Source organism: Micromys minutus (genome assembly GCF_963924665.1).
Source record: "Micromys minutus genome assembly, chromosome: 2".
Lineage (NCBI taxonomy): Eukaryota > Metazoa > Chordata > Mammalia > Rodentia > Muridae > Micromys > Micromys minutus.
In genome coordinates, this window is record NC_137971.1 from 103,068,025 (window position 1) to 103,083,576 (window position 15,552).

The 15,552-nt window shown below is 36.9% G+C and overlaps 1 protein-coding gene across 5 annotated transcripts in view; it reads right to left on the bottom strand.

The window, feature by feature from the left end:
• DLG2 (discs large MAGUK scaffold protein 2) overlaps window positions 1–15,552 on the bottom strand; it is a gene marked incomplete at both ends in the record, with an annotated part of 1,874,976 nt that overhangs the window by 1,625,291 nt on the left and 234,133 nt on the right. For all 5 annotated transcript variants that reach the window (XM_080912637.1, XM_080912640.1, XM_080912639.1 and 2 more), the window contains one exon: window positions 7,746–7,891. In XM_080912637.1, coding sequence (XP_080768763.1) covers window positions 7,746–7,891 — 146 coding nt within the window. The remainder of the gene's footprint in view (window positions 1–7,745; window positions 7,892–15,552) is intronic.

Below are 15,552 nucleotides of genomic sequence, written 5' to 3' on the forward strand. Positions count from 1 at the left end.
ATGGCTCAGCAGTTAAAAGTATAATCTGTGGGCTCTTTTCTAGAGAAGACCATTTCTTCTATTTTTAGCATTCCTTGGGTGCTCACATTTTCTGTCCAGAGGTGAGGCTCCAGGATAATTCCCTCTTCCATGTTAGCATGTTCACTGGTGGTAGTGGTGTTAGGTCTGTTTAGGCAGCCATGTTGTTTAGATCTAATGGGTGTGCCCTTCTTGGCATTTCTAGGAGATAAAATCTCATTAGCTCTTACAGCTTCTCACCCTCTCTTTCACAATGATGTCTGACCCTTAAGGTATAGTATTTGTGTTGTGGATATATCATTTGGAACAGGGCACCACATGGCCTCACGTTATCTACATATTGATTGGTTGCAGTTTTCTGTAAATGTTCTGTCTAATGCAAAGAGAAGGTTCTTTGATAAAGCGTGAGACTTGCCCTTATCCTTGTGTATAAGGATAAATATTTAGAATGAAGTTATGCTGGTTTAGTAAAGTGTCAGTTGTAGGTTATCCTCAAAGATTCATATTACTAGCCCTATGTAGTTGTCTAGAATTTCAGTACCAGACATGCTTTTCCTCTTGTTAACAGGCCTTAGGTCCAATTAATAAGCTGTTACTTGCAGTCAAGGTGTGACAAGTAATATTATATGCTGTGATATATACATAGACATACATATACACATACATATAGATATACATATACATATATGTATGTATGAATGAATTTGAGAGAAATCAAATATAATGGTTATGTGGTGAAATAGATGGGGAACATAATGTAAATATAATTTCAAACTATAAAACTACAGAAAAAAGACATGGCTGGTTTATATTTTGAACAAGTATAACTCAATGTCTTCTTTTTTTAAGATATTTGTTTTCATTGTATGTATATATGTATGTAGTTGTGTTTATGCCGAATGTGCATGGGTACCCAAGTAGGCCAGAGGGTGTGAGATCCCCAGGAGCTGGAGTAAGCGATAATTGTGAACCATTCACTGTTGGTGTCAAGATCAGGACTCAGATCCCCCAGAAGAGAAGAAAGTTCTTGTAACCATTGGACGATCTCTCCAGACCCTTTAACCACTCTTATAAGAGAACCAGTGCGGAAACTTGTAGCCCATTTGTACTGATTTGAAAACACAGGTTCCAGGAAAGTTAAATCACTTTTCCAAGTCTCAAGTAGTATTTAGCAGAACTGGAGCCAATGAGTTTTTATCTTCTAATCCAGAAGTATCATTCGATGGACAAGATAATGTTTCTTGGCACTCATGGGGAGAAAGGGGGTTTCTGTACAAGATCATATCTCTCAGGAGTCATAGAGACAAAGACAGTTACTGCATTTCCTCCAACATAAATGTTTTTCTTCTTTTCTCACCACTGGATTGTCATCTCCTGAAGGAAAAGCAGAAAGAGCATCTTATTTGGGTTCTTGTTTCAGATGTTTCATCCACAGTTGGTTGGATCTGTTGGTTTGAGACCTGTGTTGAGGCAGCACTTCGAGCAGATAGCTTGAGATGAAGTACCAATCAATGTCTTGATCTCATGTGGATCTTCTTCAGGCAACACGGCTGCTGTGAGTTCATGAAGGAAGTGGTCCTGTCATGTCAGAAGACATTGCTTTACTCACGCCATCCCAGATATCTCTCTCTTAGAGTTTTCCTGCTTCTTCTTCCTCCATGGACCTTTACCTGCCATGGTACATATATAGAACTCAGAGGACAACTTGGGGAAGTCAGTTCTCGATGGTCACCATGTAAGTCCTAAGATCAAACTTGGGTTATCACAATTAACAGCAAGCGCCTTTACCTGCTGAGCAGCCTCATTAGTGACATATCTCGTTTTTCAGTACATATTCTGAGATCACTTGTGTTAAGTGAAGTAAGTCAGCTATTGGAAAGTGTCACATTTTCTCTCAGTTGTGACATCAAGGATGGAAGAAAAGAACATGAAAGCTAAAGGGAGACTAAGAAGAGATTTGGAGGTGAAATGGGGATGGGGAGAAAAGAAAGGGAAGAACATCTTATTCATATATGGGGTGCTACAATGAAACCCATTTCATTTTACAGTTAACATATGTTAATAGTAAGCACATTTTAATATAAAAATAAAACAATAAAATAAACCGCACTTTGTGCTTCAGTAGGTCTGGAGTAGAAAGATTCCGCATCTAACGGGGCGTGCTTTTTTTTTTTTTTTTTTGGCTGATGTAGCACTCTTTACACCAAGGCTTAATTCCTGAGTTCCCTCAAATTTGGTAGTCTCTATTCAGAGAAAATATACAATATGAATTTAAGGCAGTTGGTTTTTTAATCCATACTATCCTTACATCGAAATATTTTTACTTATATGCACTACAAGTAACCCTGATTTCTAGGACAAAAGAGAAATGCATATGAACCAGGAAGAAAACTCAAACTATAAACAAAAAAACAAGTATAGTTTGGGGTAGGGCCTGGAAATAAAGCATAGTGCAAGCACTCATGTGCAAAAGAAACATACACACATACACTTACACATATGCATATATGCATAGTTTTTAACTAAAAGATTTAGGCAAAAACAATATCTTTAGGTTACTAGTGGCTATTATTTAGGTTACTAATACAGATCTAATATAAATATAATATTTAAAGTAATAAAATGAATTGTATCTATTAGAACAAAGGTGCACTAGCTCCCAACCACCCTCTGCACATCAGTTCCTTGGCTTCCCCTACATTGGGAAAACATGCCCTCTCTGGACCAAAGGCTTCTTCTCACATTGATGCCAGACAATGGTATCTTCAGCTGCATATGTAACTGGAGCCATGGGCCTCCCAATGCGTGCTCAATGTTTGATTTTCCAGTCCATGGGAGCTGTGGAGGATTTGGTTGGTCAAAAATGTTATTCTTCCCATAAGGCTGCAACCTTCTTCAGGTCCTTCATCCCCCTCAGCACCCTCACTGGGGTCCCCAGTTTTGCTGGAGGTGCTCAGTCTGATGGTTAGCTGCAAGCCTGCTCAGCTGCATGTATCTGGCAGAGCCCCTGAGGAGACACTCCGATCTTGTGCCTGCCAGCAAGCACCTCCCAGCATCAGTTTTCAGTGTTTGTTGAAAAGCCTGGTGCAATTCTGGTTGGTTTGCCTTTATATGTTTCTTGTACTTTTTCCCTTTCTGATTTTAGTGTTCTTTCTCTGTTTTGAACACTAGGTGTTTTGACTATTATGTGTTGAGAGGAATTTCTTTTCTGGTCCAATGTATTTGGAGTTCTGTAGGCTTCTTGTATGTTCATGTTCATCTCATTCTTAAGGGTAAGAAAGTTTTCTTCTATGATTTTGTTCAAGATATTTACTGTGCCTTTTAGTTGGGAGTCTTTGCCCTCTTCTATACCTATTATCCTTAGGTTTAGTCTTCTCATTGTCTCTTGGCTACCCTGGATGTTTTGAGTTAGAAGTTTTTTTGTTTTTGCATTTTCTCTGACTGTTGTGTCAATGTTTTCTATGTTGTCTTCTGCCCCTAAGATCCTCTCTTCCATCTCTTATAATCTGTTGGTGATGCTTGCATCTGTGACTCCTGATGTCTTTCTTAGGTTTTCTATCTTCAAGGTTATCTCGTTGTGATTTCTTTATTGTTTCTATTTCTGTTTTCAATTCCTTCATCTGTTTGATTGTGTTTTCCTGTAGTTCTTTGAGTAATTTTTATGTTTTCTTTTAAGAACTTCTATTTGTTTATGTGTGTTCTCCTGATTCTCCTATAATTGTTTAAGGGAATTATTCATGTGCTTCTCAAAGATCTCCATCATCATCATGAAGTATGATTTATAAGTCTAAATCTTCTTTTTTCTGGTATTCTGGGAAATTCACTACTTGCTGTGGTGGGAGAGCTGCGTTCTGATGTTGCCAGGTTCTCTTGGCTTCTTTTTCTTAGGTTCTTGTGCTTTCCTTTTGCCATTGTGGTGTCTGTGATTATAGGTGCTCTTGTTGTCTGTCCGGTGGGTCTGAGGGCCCGTGGGCTCAGGAAGAATATTGCTCCTGGGTGTTCGGTTCTTTGTGGGTAGGCAGTGAGTTCTGATGGTGGTGACTCAGTTCTGTCTCCGTGGAGTAGGGTGAAAGAGTGCTTGTTTGTGAGGCTGTTCCAGATGCTCAGCCATCTGGTGGCAGGTCCTGATTGCAGTCACCCCGCCCTTTCCTTCATTACATTCTGAAAATATTCCTGTTCAGTAGCATGTACATATGTGTATGTTAATGTTGACACTGAATAATAAATGAGTATAATTATGTCTAACAGTTAATTATCCTTATATCGGTGACATTGTTTAGAAAGTTATTAAAATTGATATGGAAACAAAAAATATTTTAGAAAATGAGTAGAATTAGCCTACATTTTTTAAAAGTTATTTAGTTAAGTAATCATTTATTTAGTGTGTGAGGTATTTTAAATATGCTTGGTCAGGATGTGGCACTCTTAGGATGTGTGACTTTATTGAAGAAAGTGTGTCCCTGTGGGGACAGACTTTGAAACCCTTCTCTTGGCCACATGGGAGCCAGTCTTCTCCTGTATGCCTTCAGATCAAGATGTAGAACTTCAGCTCCTCCTGTACAGTGCCTGCCTGAATGCTGCCATGCTCCCATATTGATGATAATGGACTGAACCTCTGGACCTATAAGCCAGCCCGTATTAAATGTTGTCCTTTAAGAGTTGCCTTGGTCATGGTATCTGTTCATAGCAGTCAAATCCTAATTAAGACAGCATGTCTGAGAGGGGGTGAGGCAGACACAAGGACATGCATGAGGGTCAGGGGACAACTTTTTAGACATCAATTATCTTTTTCTCTCTTGATTTGAAGTAAGCTTTCTTTTGCTTTTTTGACACTATGCTGCATAAGTAAACTTCCAGCCAATTCTGTGTCTTCCTCCCATTTTACAGTAGGAGTGTCAGGACTGCAGATAGGAATCAACCCAATGCACTTGTTACACATGACTGTCAGTTCATCTGCCTTGCAAGAAAGGTGTTCGTTTTCCTGCTTGTTTTCTAACATTTAATTTTTATTGTTAAAAATTCCATACATGTTTACAATGAAATATGAGCATATATATTCCCATTTCCCCACTGTAACTACTCTTCTGTTGCTCTGTGCTCACTCCCTTTTCAACTTCATAGGTTATTATAATCCACTAAATACAGTTACAAGCAAGATAACTTTACATACTAATGCATCGCCCTGGATTACTCCTAATGTTTTAATGAGTATCATTCTTAAGCAATAAATTTGAAGAAAAAAAAAATAAAATAAAACGAAGGTACTACATACATTCACAAAAAATCATTTTCATTAAAAAGTCTGTATGCAGAAAAAATACTCAATTTTAATGATTTAAATATATAGAATGGCCATGTGAATGACAAACTTAAGAGTAAAAATAAAGAATGTGACTAAGTTAGCAGACAGGAACATTCACACCCAACAACCTTAGAAAACAATGGTCCAGTTCACTAACCATCTGCAATGCAGAAGTGATGTAAAAGCAGGATATCACTATGACTAGGAAACTGGCAAGAATTCAGAGGTGCTAGCACAAAAGCCGTGTCTCCATGCATTGTGGCAGAAATGTGACAAATTCTGAAATCGTCCTGAAAGCTTTATTCAAATTAAAATCATGCACATTCAGAGCCAAGAATTCCACCCTGAGAGTTTATCCTATAGAACAGAAGCATCAGTCAGCTCTGAGGCACATAAGAATGATGGAAGCATTAGTCACACAGGAAGGACACTGGAAACAGGAACTCCACACTGCTAAGTATGGGTGAGCATGCTATTACACACCTACACTCTGAAATCACACACTCATCAGAACTAAAACAAGACCAGACAATTTGAGGAAAAAATAATACGTCTCAATGTCTTATGTGTGTACCTAGTATAGATTAATATATTAAATGTATACATATGTTTAGAGGTTGTATAAGTGTATATTACATGAGTATAAACCAAAACACATTGTTATTAAAAGGGTTTATCTTATATGTCAAAGCTAATGTAGTCCAAGCAGAAAGTAGAAGAAAAATGAAAAATTGAAAAGTTTCAAAGAATTGAATTACAGCAAACATATTCATAAATTTATGCAAAATTACAGATGTATATGATACTATGCATCTACAAATTTAATATAAATAAGTTTTTTAAATTTATAATAAAAGCAAAGTGCCAAGAATTGGACAAGTATAGAAAACTACTTAACTACTAGGGAAGAAATAGTGACAAAGCAAAGAAAATAAAAAGAAGAATAATAAAAAGCGAATTTCAGTAGGGCTGGTTCTGTGCCAGAGCTGTGAGAGTGTTTCCTAGCATGTACTATCTACGGGTTTGATCCCAGCACCTCATAAACTACAAGTTAAAGGAGACATGCACCTTTAACTCCAGCTTCAGAAAGTAGAGACTGGAGGTTCAGAAATTGATCATCTTCAACACCAGTTGAATGCCAGCTTGGGCTACATAAGATGCTGTTTGACAAAAATGTAAAAGACTCTATCACATAGCATTGTAATTTATATAACAACATATATATAATTAGTAATAGTATAAGCAAGATCTTAGTCAGCAAAGTAGAAATACAATAATTATGACAGGATACATTGCTTAATTAAAATCACTGTTAAAAAGTCATATGAATTACAACATCATCTTACCATAAAAAGTTTTACTGAATCACAAGAGAAATAAACAGTTAATAGTTGAGTCTCAATAGTGAATGAATAATTACAGCATAAAAGGCATTAGGCAAAAAATTCCATCTATTACTTTTCCAAACAATTTTAAATAAATCGAAACACAGGCAGATAAACAGAAAAGAAAGATCCATATGCAGGGTTTCAAATATCAATATCCTTGGATTCAGTAATATCTTTTATAAATTCAGCCTAATATAAATTATAAATGTTCATGGATATACATAGGGATCTCAACAACACTATTCATAAAATGAATTTTGAGATGACCTAGACACCGAGTTATAAACAACTTAGGTTTTAAATGATCAATAGTTACACTTATAAAATTTGTTTCAAAATATGATATAAAAATTCTTACAAGCTATTTCCCCATGGAATGCAAATCTATTAGAGCAAAGTGAATTTCAGTGGATTTCCTTCATACTCCCCTGCTCCTGCTACCTCCCCCGCTATAGAGACTATTTTGTAGAGAGCCACCCATGTCGCTTTCTCTTTTATAGCCTATGTGTCCTTTAGCCCAGCACTATACTTACCCCATTTTTGTTTTCTTTCTACTCATCTAACACACTGCAATCCAATATTAAAAGAAAAATAAATACAAATATAGAATTAAAGGAATGTGACCTACTTCCCTATAATTACATATATTGTATTGTGTTTGTATTCACAGACTTAGAACACTCTCTATGTTTTCACTAGTTAGCTCCAATTCCCCCGTCACACAGAACCACATTTTGAAATTCAAGTCTCTCTGAAGGATACATATTGTCTTGGTTGGTCATGTGATGATTTGAAACTGACCCACCTCAAATTAAGACAATAGTCCTGACAGAACTAATGTGTTTAATTAAAAACACGTATCCACAAATACGCAAAACCTTTTTGTAGTCTAAATTATCTCTTAGGGGGAAAACAAATTTTCCTGTACTAAGACTGCAAGCCATCACTGCTGCTATTTGACAGGAACAAGGACTATGCTGCTATAATGAAGACCCCACTCCAACTCTCCAACTCTCTGAGGAGTTTCAGTAGCATACCTCTGAGGACTTTTGAAGACTGTCACGACATGAATCAAGAATGAGAGTCTTTTCCCATTTCTGTGCAACTTGATTGGCTTCTTCTATCTTCTGTTCACAAGTTTTTTGAGAATTTAATAGTGTTACCTCATAAAATTCTTGAATATCTGTAAAAGAAATGTCAGAAAAGAATCAGAATGTCATATATCACCTCATAAATATGTGTATATGGACGTAGAATATGCATGTGAAAGTGTACCTAATTAAAATAAATGAATAATTGCATTCCAAACTAAAGTAATCAGAACAGAAAATTCGGACAGATGACTATTACCAGCATTAAAATTATACAGAAGCTTCATTCCTAATCCTGAGCAAGGGAAGCATCAAGATGTTGTTCAATAGTTGAGCAGCAAAACTGTAATAAGTCCATAAATCAGTTTATCATTGATACATAAGAGATAAGAAGTTATCAAACCATCTGAAAACACGGATGACTTTTGAAACAACATAGTGCTAAGTGAGTATATCCTACATTGCAGGGAGTATGGAAAGCAAACTTAGAGGAATGTAAAATGGTGAATTTTGGATGAACTAAGTGTGTAAACCAAAAACAATGCTATTGATATTGTTTGTAGTGATCCATAATGGGGAGATAAAGCCTAAAGCATGTGTCAAAGCTTGGAGAAACTGTCATGGCCTAGAAAAGTGCAACAGAACAGAGACGTGAAAAAGAGACACAATGTGTCATCTCACTGGGCTCTTGTAACAGAGAACCTGAGCTAAAACAAAAGGAAATTTGAGCAAGGAATGACCACATGGTTACATGTTATTACTTGCTACCACACTGATGGAAGGCTTCCATAATAGGGGAAATGGAAGTGGGTCTAGAGCAAGTTTCTGAGATGTCTTTATAACTTTTGACTATATATAAAACTACTCCAAAGAAAACATGTTAGAAATCAACTTGGCTTTTCTAAGGGCATTGCAAAATCACAGCTAGATCCCTAAATGATTTTTACAAAGCTGTTTTCACATTTAGGATGAATGGGAGTAGAATTAATATTCCATCAGGTTACAATATCTAAATTATTTAAAAGGATGTAGTTTTGTGATGATTTTTATTGGATATACTCTATTATTTACATTTCAAATATTATCCCTTTTTCCCCAACTCCCATTCCCTCTCCCCCTCTACTTCCTTCCATGAAGGTGCTTTCTTTCCCAATCACCTTCTCCCACTGCAGGTCCCTGGCATTCCCTGCATTGGGAGAATATGCCCTCACTGGGCCTCTTCTACAATTAATGCCAGTCAATGTTAATCTCTGCTACATATGCCACTAGAGCCAAGGATCTCTCCATGTGTGCTCATTGGTTGGTATTTTAGTCCCTAGGAGTTGTAGAAGGCTAGGTTGGTTGATAATGTTCTTCCCATGAGGATGCAGACCCTGTCTGCTGAAAAGTATTTTTTAGGACAACTGTTTGACACTGAAGGAGACTGTCAAATTATCTTCAAAACAGTTATGCACTCACTAGGACACAATTGTTAAAAGCTATTGCTGGCATTCAAGTAGCTAAGAGAGAACTTTTGTCATCATCTTTGCACATATGCAGCCACGACAGAATAGGAGCTACCATAAAGGAGATGCAGGAGAGACAGCAAGACAAGAAACGAGACTCACATACCTAGTTATTATTGCTCCATCCATTTTATGACAGAATATTTAAGCATGTACAATGCTCTTAATGATATAATTGCTATAGCAAAAAGATTAGAAAATAAGTCAGATAAGAATGAACTTGCAGATATGACAAGAACTTCAAAACTCTGAGGAAGGAAATCGAGGAAGGTCTCAGAAAATGGAAAGATCTCACATGCTCATGGATTGGAGGGATCAACATTGTAAAAATGGCCATCTTACTAAAAGCAATCTACAGATTCAGTGCAATCCCCATCAAAATTTCAAACCAATTCTTCATTGAGTTGGAAAGAAAAATGTGCAATTTCATCTGGAATGACAAAAGACCTAGAATAGCAAAATCCATCCTCATCAAGAAGAAAACATCTGCGGGAATCACTATCCCTGACCTCAAGCTACATTACAAGGCAACTGTGCTAAAAACTTCATGGTACTGGTACAGAGATATGCATGTGGATCAATGGAATAGAATAGAAGATCCAGAAATGATCCCTCACATATATGGTCACCTGATTTTTGGCAAAGGAGCTGTAAACATTCAATGGAAAAAGGACAGCCTCTTCAACAAATGGTGTTGGTCCAACTGGCACTCAGCATGCAAAAGAATGAAAATAAACCCTTTCTTATCTCCTTGTACAAAGTTCAAGTGTAAGTGGATCAAAGATCTCCACATTAAATCAGGTACACTGAAATTATTAGAAGAGAAAGTAGGGAAAACCTTAGAACACATAGGCACAGGAGAAAATTTCCTGAACAGAAAGAACACCAATGGATTGTGCTCTAAGGTCAAATATTGACAAATGGGACTTTAAAAGACTGCAAAGATTCTGTAAGGCTAAGGACACTTTCAAGAAAACTAAACTGCAGCCAACAGATTGGGAAAAGATCTTTACCAACACCACATCAGATAGAGGCCTAATATCCAAGGTATACAAAGAACTCAAGAAGTTAGAGACCAGAGAATCAAACAACCCTATTAAAAATGGGGTACAGAGCTAAACAAAAAGTTCTCAATTGAGGAATATCGAATGGCTCAGAAACATCTAAGGAAGTGCTCAACATCTTTAGCCATCAGGGAAATGCAAATCAAAACAACCCTGAGAATCCACCTCACACCAACCAGAATGGCTAAGATCAAAAATTCAGATGACAGCAGATGCTGGCAAGGATTCAGAGAAAAAGGAACATTCTCCACTGTTGGTGGGGTTGTAAACTTGTACAACCACTCTGGAAATCAGTCTGGCAATTCCTCAGAAAATTGAACATAGTACTACCTGAAGACCCATTTATTCCACTTCTGGGCATATACCCCAGAGATGCTCCAACATACAACAAATACACATGCACCACAATGTTCATAGCAGCCCTATTTATAATAGCCAGAAGCTGGAAAGAACCCAGAAGTCCTTCAGTAGATGAATGGATACAGAAATTGTGGTATATTTACACAATGGAGTACTACTCAGATATCAGAGACAATGACTTTATGAAATTCCTAAGAAAATGGATGCATCTAGAGAATATCATCCTGAGTGAGGTAACCCAGTCACAAAATAACAGACATAATATGCAGTCACTGATAACTGGATACTAACCTCAGAAAGCTCTGAACACCCCAGAAACAACTCACAGACTATATGAAGCTCAAGAAAAAAGAAAGGCCAAAAAGAAAAAGAAAGAAAGAAAGAAAGCCCCAGTTCTTCTTAGGGAATAAAAAAGGTATAGCACCCTCTCAGAGTATGGTACAGCTGGACCTCAAATCATTAATAATCCAAGAGCTAAGATAATAGCCTTGTCACAATTTTTGGTATTCACAGATCATTATGCTTAATCTATACCCAACAAGATATCTGTTTCCATGTTAGGTTCAGTCCTACATGTACTTCATGCTTATGTTAACTAGTGGGATTTCTATGCATGCTATCAAACCTCTAAAAGTATTAAGTAATGACAAAATTATTCATATAATGTTATGCCAAAATGCCTTTAAAAATCTGTAAATGTATTCCTCTTTTTTAACAAAGCAGTAAGGAATAATAATAAAACGAATGAACTTGCAGAATAGGGCAGCACCAACATAACTTCTAGGAATTAAAGATATAATTCTTTTAAGATGTGCTAATGATGTCACAGATGGCTTAGTGTAGCATATAACAAGTACAATAAAATATTAACAATGAAATCTATTCACAAATTATTCAGTGTGCATTTTAACAGTTTTGCAACAGGGTTTCTCTGTATAGCTCTGGCTTTCCTGGAACTCTAAACCAAAATGTCACCTAACTCACAGAGATCAGCCGGCCTCTACCTTCTGAGTGCTGGGATTAAAGACATGTACCACCACCATCCGGCTCATTTCAATATTCTTGGATCTTGAGAATATTCCAGTTTTGTAGTAAGAAAGTTGGGACGAATGTTACAACTAGTATGAAATATATCAAAATTAAATTCCATAATACCAAGACAGAGAAAATCTTAAATAATCTGAGAGGAAAATCAGTTCTGTTTTTATTAAATTATTTTATTTATGTACATTTAAATGTTGCCTCTGGTCTCCCCTCTCAGAGGTCTTCACCCCCACCCCTTTCCTCAGTTTTCAAAGAAAACAATAAACTGAAAGCTTCAACGTCTTGAGCTCGAATAACCATTTTCATAAAATTATTTTACTCTTTTTAAAATAATTCTGCTACAATATAAATAGAATTCTCAAACTATGAGGAAGCAAAAACTCTAATGCAAAACTTGGTGAAAAATAAGAACATACACTTCATCAAAAAATGTTCAGCATCATTGTGGGAATGAGAATTAAAAGCACCAGGAGATATTACTGCAGTCATTAGAAAGGTTACAGGCAGGACTGATTATCCTCAGCACTGACACGAAAGACAGGGAATTGGAACTCTTGTACAATAACAGTCGAAGTGGCAAAATGCTACAGGAATTATGAAGCTACCCAAAGGGACGAATTTATAAACCCCAGTTCTACATCCAACAGCTAAAGTGATGACCAGGGAGGGGTAAGGGAATCAACATGTATGAACAGTGATGATACACTGTTGTGTTGGGTAAGCTTGCACAGTAGACCCAAAGATGGAGACTGATGCTTAGTGATTTATCAAAGAAGAGCTCTCTGGAAAAATGGATAGCATTGGACAGAAGGGCGGGGGTTGGTGGGGGGAGAAACTCAGCCAGAATGCCACCTCAGGCAAAGTCCCCTTTGTGGCAGAGGTGTAAGGGCTATGCTTGAAAATGCTAAATCACCAGGGAACCACCCAACTCCAAGGCAAGGAAAGTGGGCTGTCTTTGTAGCCTGTCACTCTTTGCTATGGTCTGAATGAATTTCCTGACTTCATGTGTTGGAAACTTAATGCACAATGTCTCATGCTGAGGAAAAGAAAAGTTTGCCTTTGGAAGAACGTTGAGTCGTGGGGGCTCTGCTCTTCAGTGGGTCAGCTCAGCGTGGGCTCTGTTGTAAAAGCAGGTTCTGTAGCACATTCTTACTCTCTCTTGCCTATTCTCTTTTACCAAGTCACCACAAAACAAAAAAAAAAAAAAAAAAGTCTTCACCAGACGCCAGCAGCATTCTCTTAAATGTCCTACCTTTGAAACTGTGAGCCCAGTAATTGTTCTTCATTTTTAAAAATCAACTCTGAGTTTGGAAGTTTATAAAGTTACACATGTGATTACTAATCCATGTCCTTTTGAAAAGTGATATACGGAAATAAACCAAATGTCTAAGAATAAGTGATCAAATAAACAAAGCCTAAGTGAACCACACAATAGAATATCACTCAGCTATAGAAATGAGGAAATTATTCGATTTGAATGGTTATTCTTCCTATCATGGCTATGTTGGTAATGTTTACAAATAGCGAGACAGTAAATTGTGCACCTAACAAATGCATGGATCATTATACTTTTAAGTATTCCTCTAAAGCCAAAGCAAAATTGGAATGTACAGATGGATAGAAATTAATTTTATAACATGGAGGCAAATAAATAATAATCAGAGAAGAAGTTTTCAAATCAAAATGAATATACATAAGAGCCAAAAAAAAAATAACAGCAAAAACGTGAACAAGCGTTTCATAATTAAAGAAATATATATCATTGATATAGGACATATTTCCAAATAGGAGTGGGGAAATGCTAAATAACATCATAATATAATACCATTTACAACCGAAGTCAGAAAGGCTGACAGTGCAATGAGAAAGGTAAAGATGTGCTCTCAGTACTTCCAAACACAATTTTTATTCCCAGAAAATTGGCCAAATGTTTCAGCCGCAAGCAGCTGTTTCTGCTGCTCAGAGTTCATCCTAGCACACAGCAGCCTTCACAGCCAGGTGAGGAACAGCCCAGTGCTCATCAGAAAGAAAGTGGGCTGACTGTGGGATATTCTCAAAGTGGAACTTTTAAAGAAGTGAAATAAAGTATATCATGAAATCACATGGATAAATCTTATAAGCATAATATTAAATAACAAAATCTACTCTCACAATGAAGACTTTTTTTAAAATTCAGAAGTGTGTGAGAGTAAACTACATATTTAGAAATCTATAGACACATATATGATCAAACAACTAGACCAAAGCAAAGGAGAACGTGGAAGTAAGGTGCCCTTTCCCTGGACTGAAAATGGTGCTAAGCACACACATTGTAAGTCAAACTATTGTGTAACACACCCAACCCAGAAAACAGCTCAGCAACACAAAACATTGAGTTTAACAGTTGCTTACTATGGTCACAGCTTCACTGACTCGCAGTTTGAGCTCTGTGCTGTGACCCAGCTTTGCAAAGGTGTTTTAAAAAAATAAAAATTAAATGTCACATACAGTTCCCACTAAATGTGTGTCACTTTCAACTTACTGCAAAGCCCAAGCTCAGCAGTTTCATCATCATCGCCGTGGGCACTGCCTATAATCACTGAGTGGACAGGCCGGGAAGAGCACAAAGATAGACAGCAGTTAATGGGTGGATCTAGCTCTGGATTGGAGGATCAGCTTTCAAAATGCTTATGTTTTCAGGATGCCGTGCATATCTATAAAGATATATAACATAAATATATCTTTAGTACATACTTAATAGTGGATTTTAATTAAGGTATGAAATGTTTCATGAATATAAGAATTACATCCTGAGTATACTTAATTGGAAAATGATAACCGTAACTATTTAGAGGGTATTGTTGACTAAATTGGTTTAGGTTAAGTTAGACCGTCAACTGAAAGAAACCACATTAATTTCTCTGTCATGGCATCACTGAAACAAAGAAATAGAAAATCCACTTATATAGTCCCTTTCCAGACTAATTTCTAATATGTTTTAACACAAATAACTTATATATAAGATCTGACCTTGATAATCATGATTTTGAAACAGTTGGGTCTTTAACTGTTAAATAGCTTGTTCAAAGGAGTCTGTAGGAAATGGGACAGTCTTTGTAAGAAAACCCTTAATGCCTACTGTACTAAAACAACTTCATCTAGTTTTAGATGAATACCTCATGACTCTAAATTTCCCCAAAAGTGCCCCAGATCTACTGCTTAAGACACATTTAAGAAGATGAAGTGACAAACCTCTACATTCACAATAAGATTTGATATTTTTCAAATAAACAAATGTATCAGACAAACTGAATATATATGATTTAAAGGGAAAAGTTTGTTTGACTTGAATTAGAAATAAAATATGACTTAATTATGAGAGTCTTGTCTCACATGACTCACTAATTCTTCTGCAATTATCTATTTAATCGTATTAAAATAAAAGGTGTGTAGAAATATAATATATTATGTACTTTTCCATTTGTTCCTAGAGGCAGGAATAATATTATAGTAAGGAGTAATATAGATATAGATATAGCTCTGTGCAGATGGATGCCATGGTCAGAGGGATGCCATGGTCAGAGGGATGCCATGGTCAGAGGGATGCCATGGTCAGAGGGATGCCATGGTCAGAGGGATGTTATGGTCAGAGGGATGCCATGGTCAAAGGGATGCCATGGTCAAAGGGATGCCATGGTCAAAGGGATGCCATGGTCAGAGGAATGCCATGGTCAAAGGGATGCCATGGTCAGAGGAATGCCATGGTCAGAGGAATTCTATGTTCAGAAAGATGACATGGTC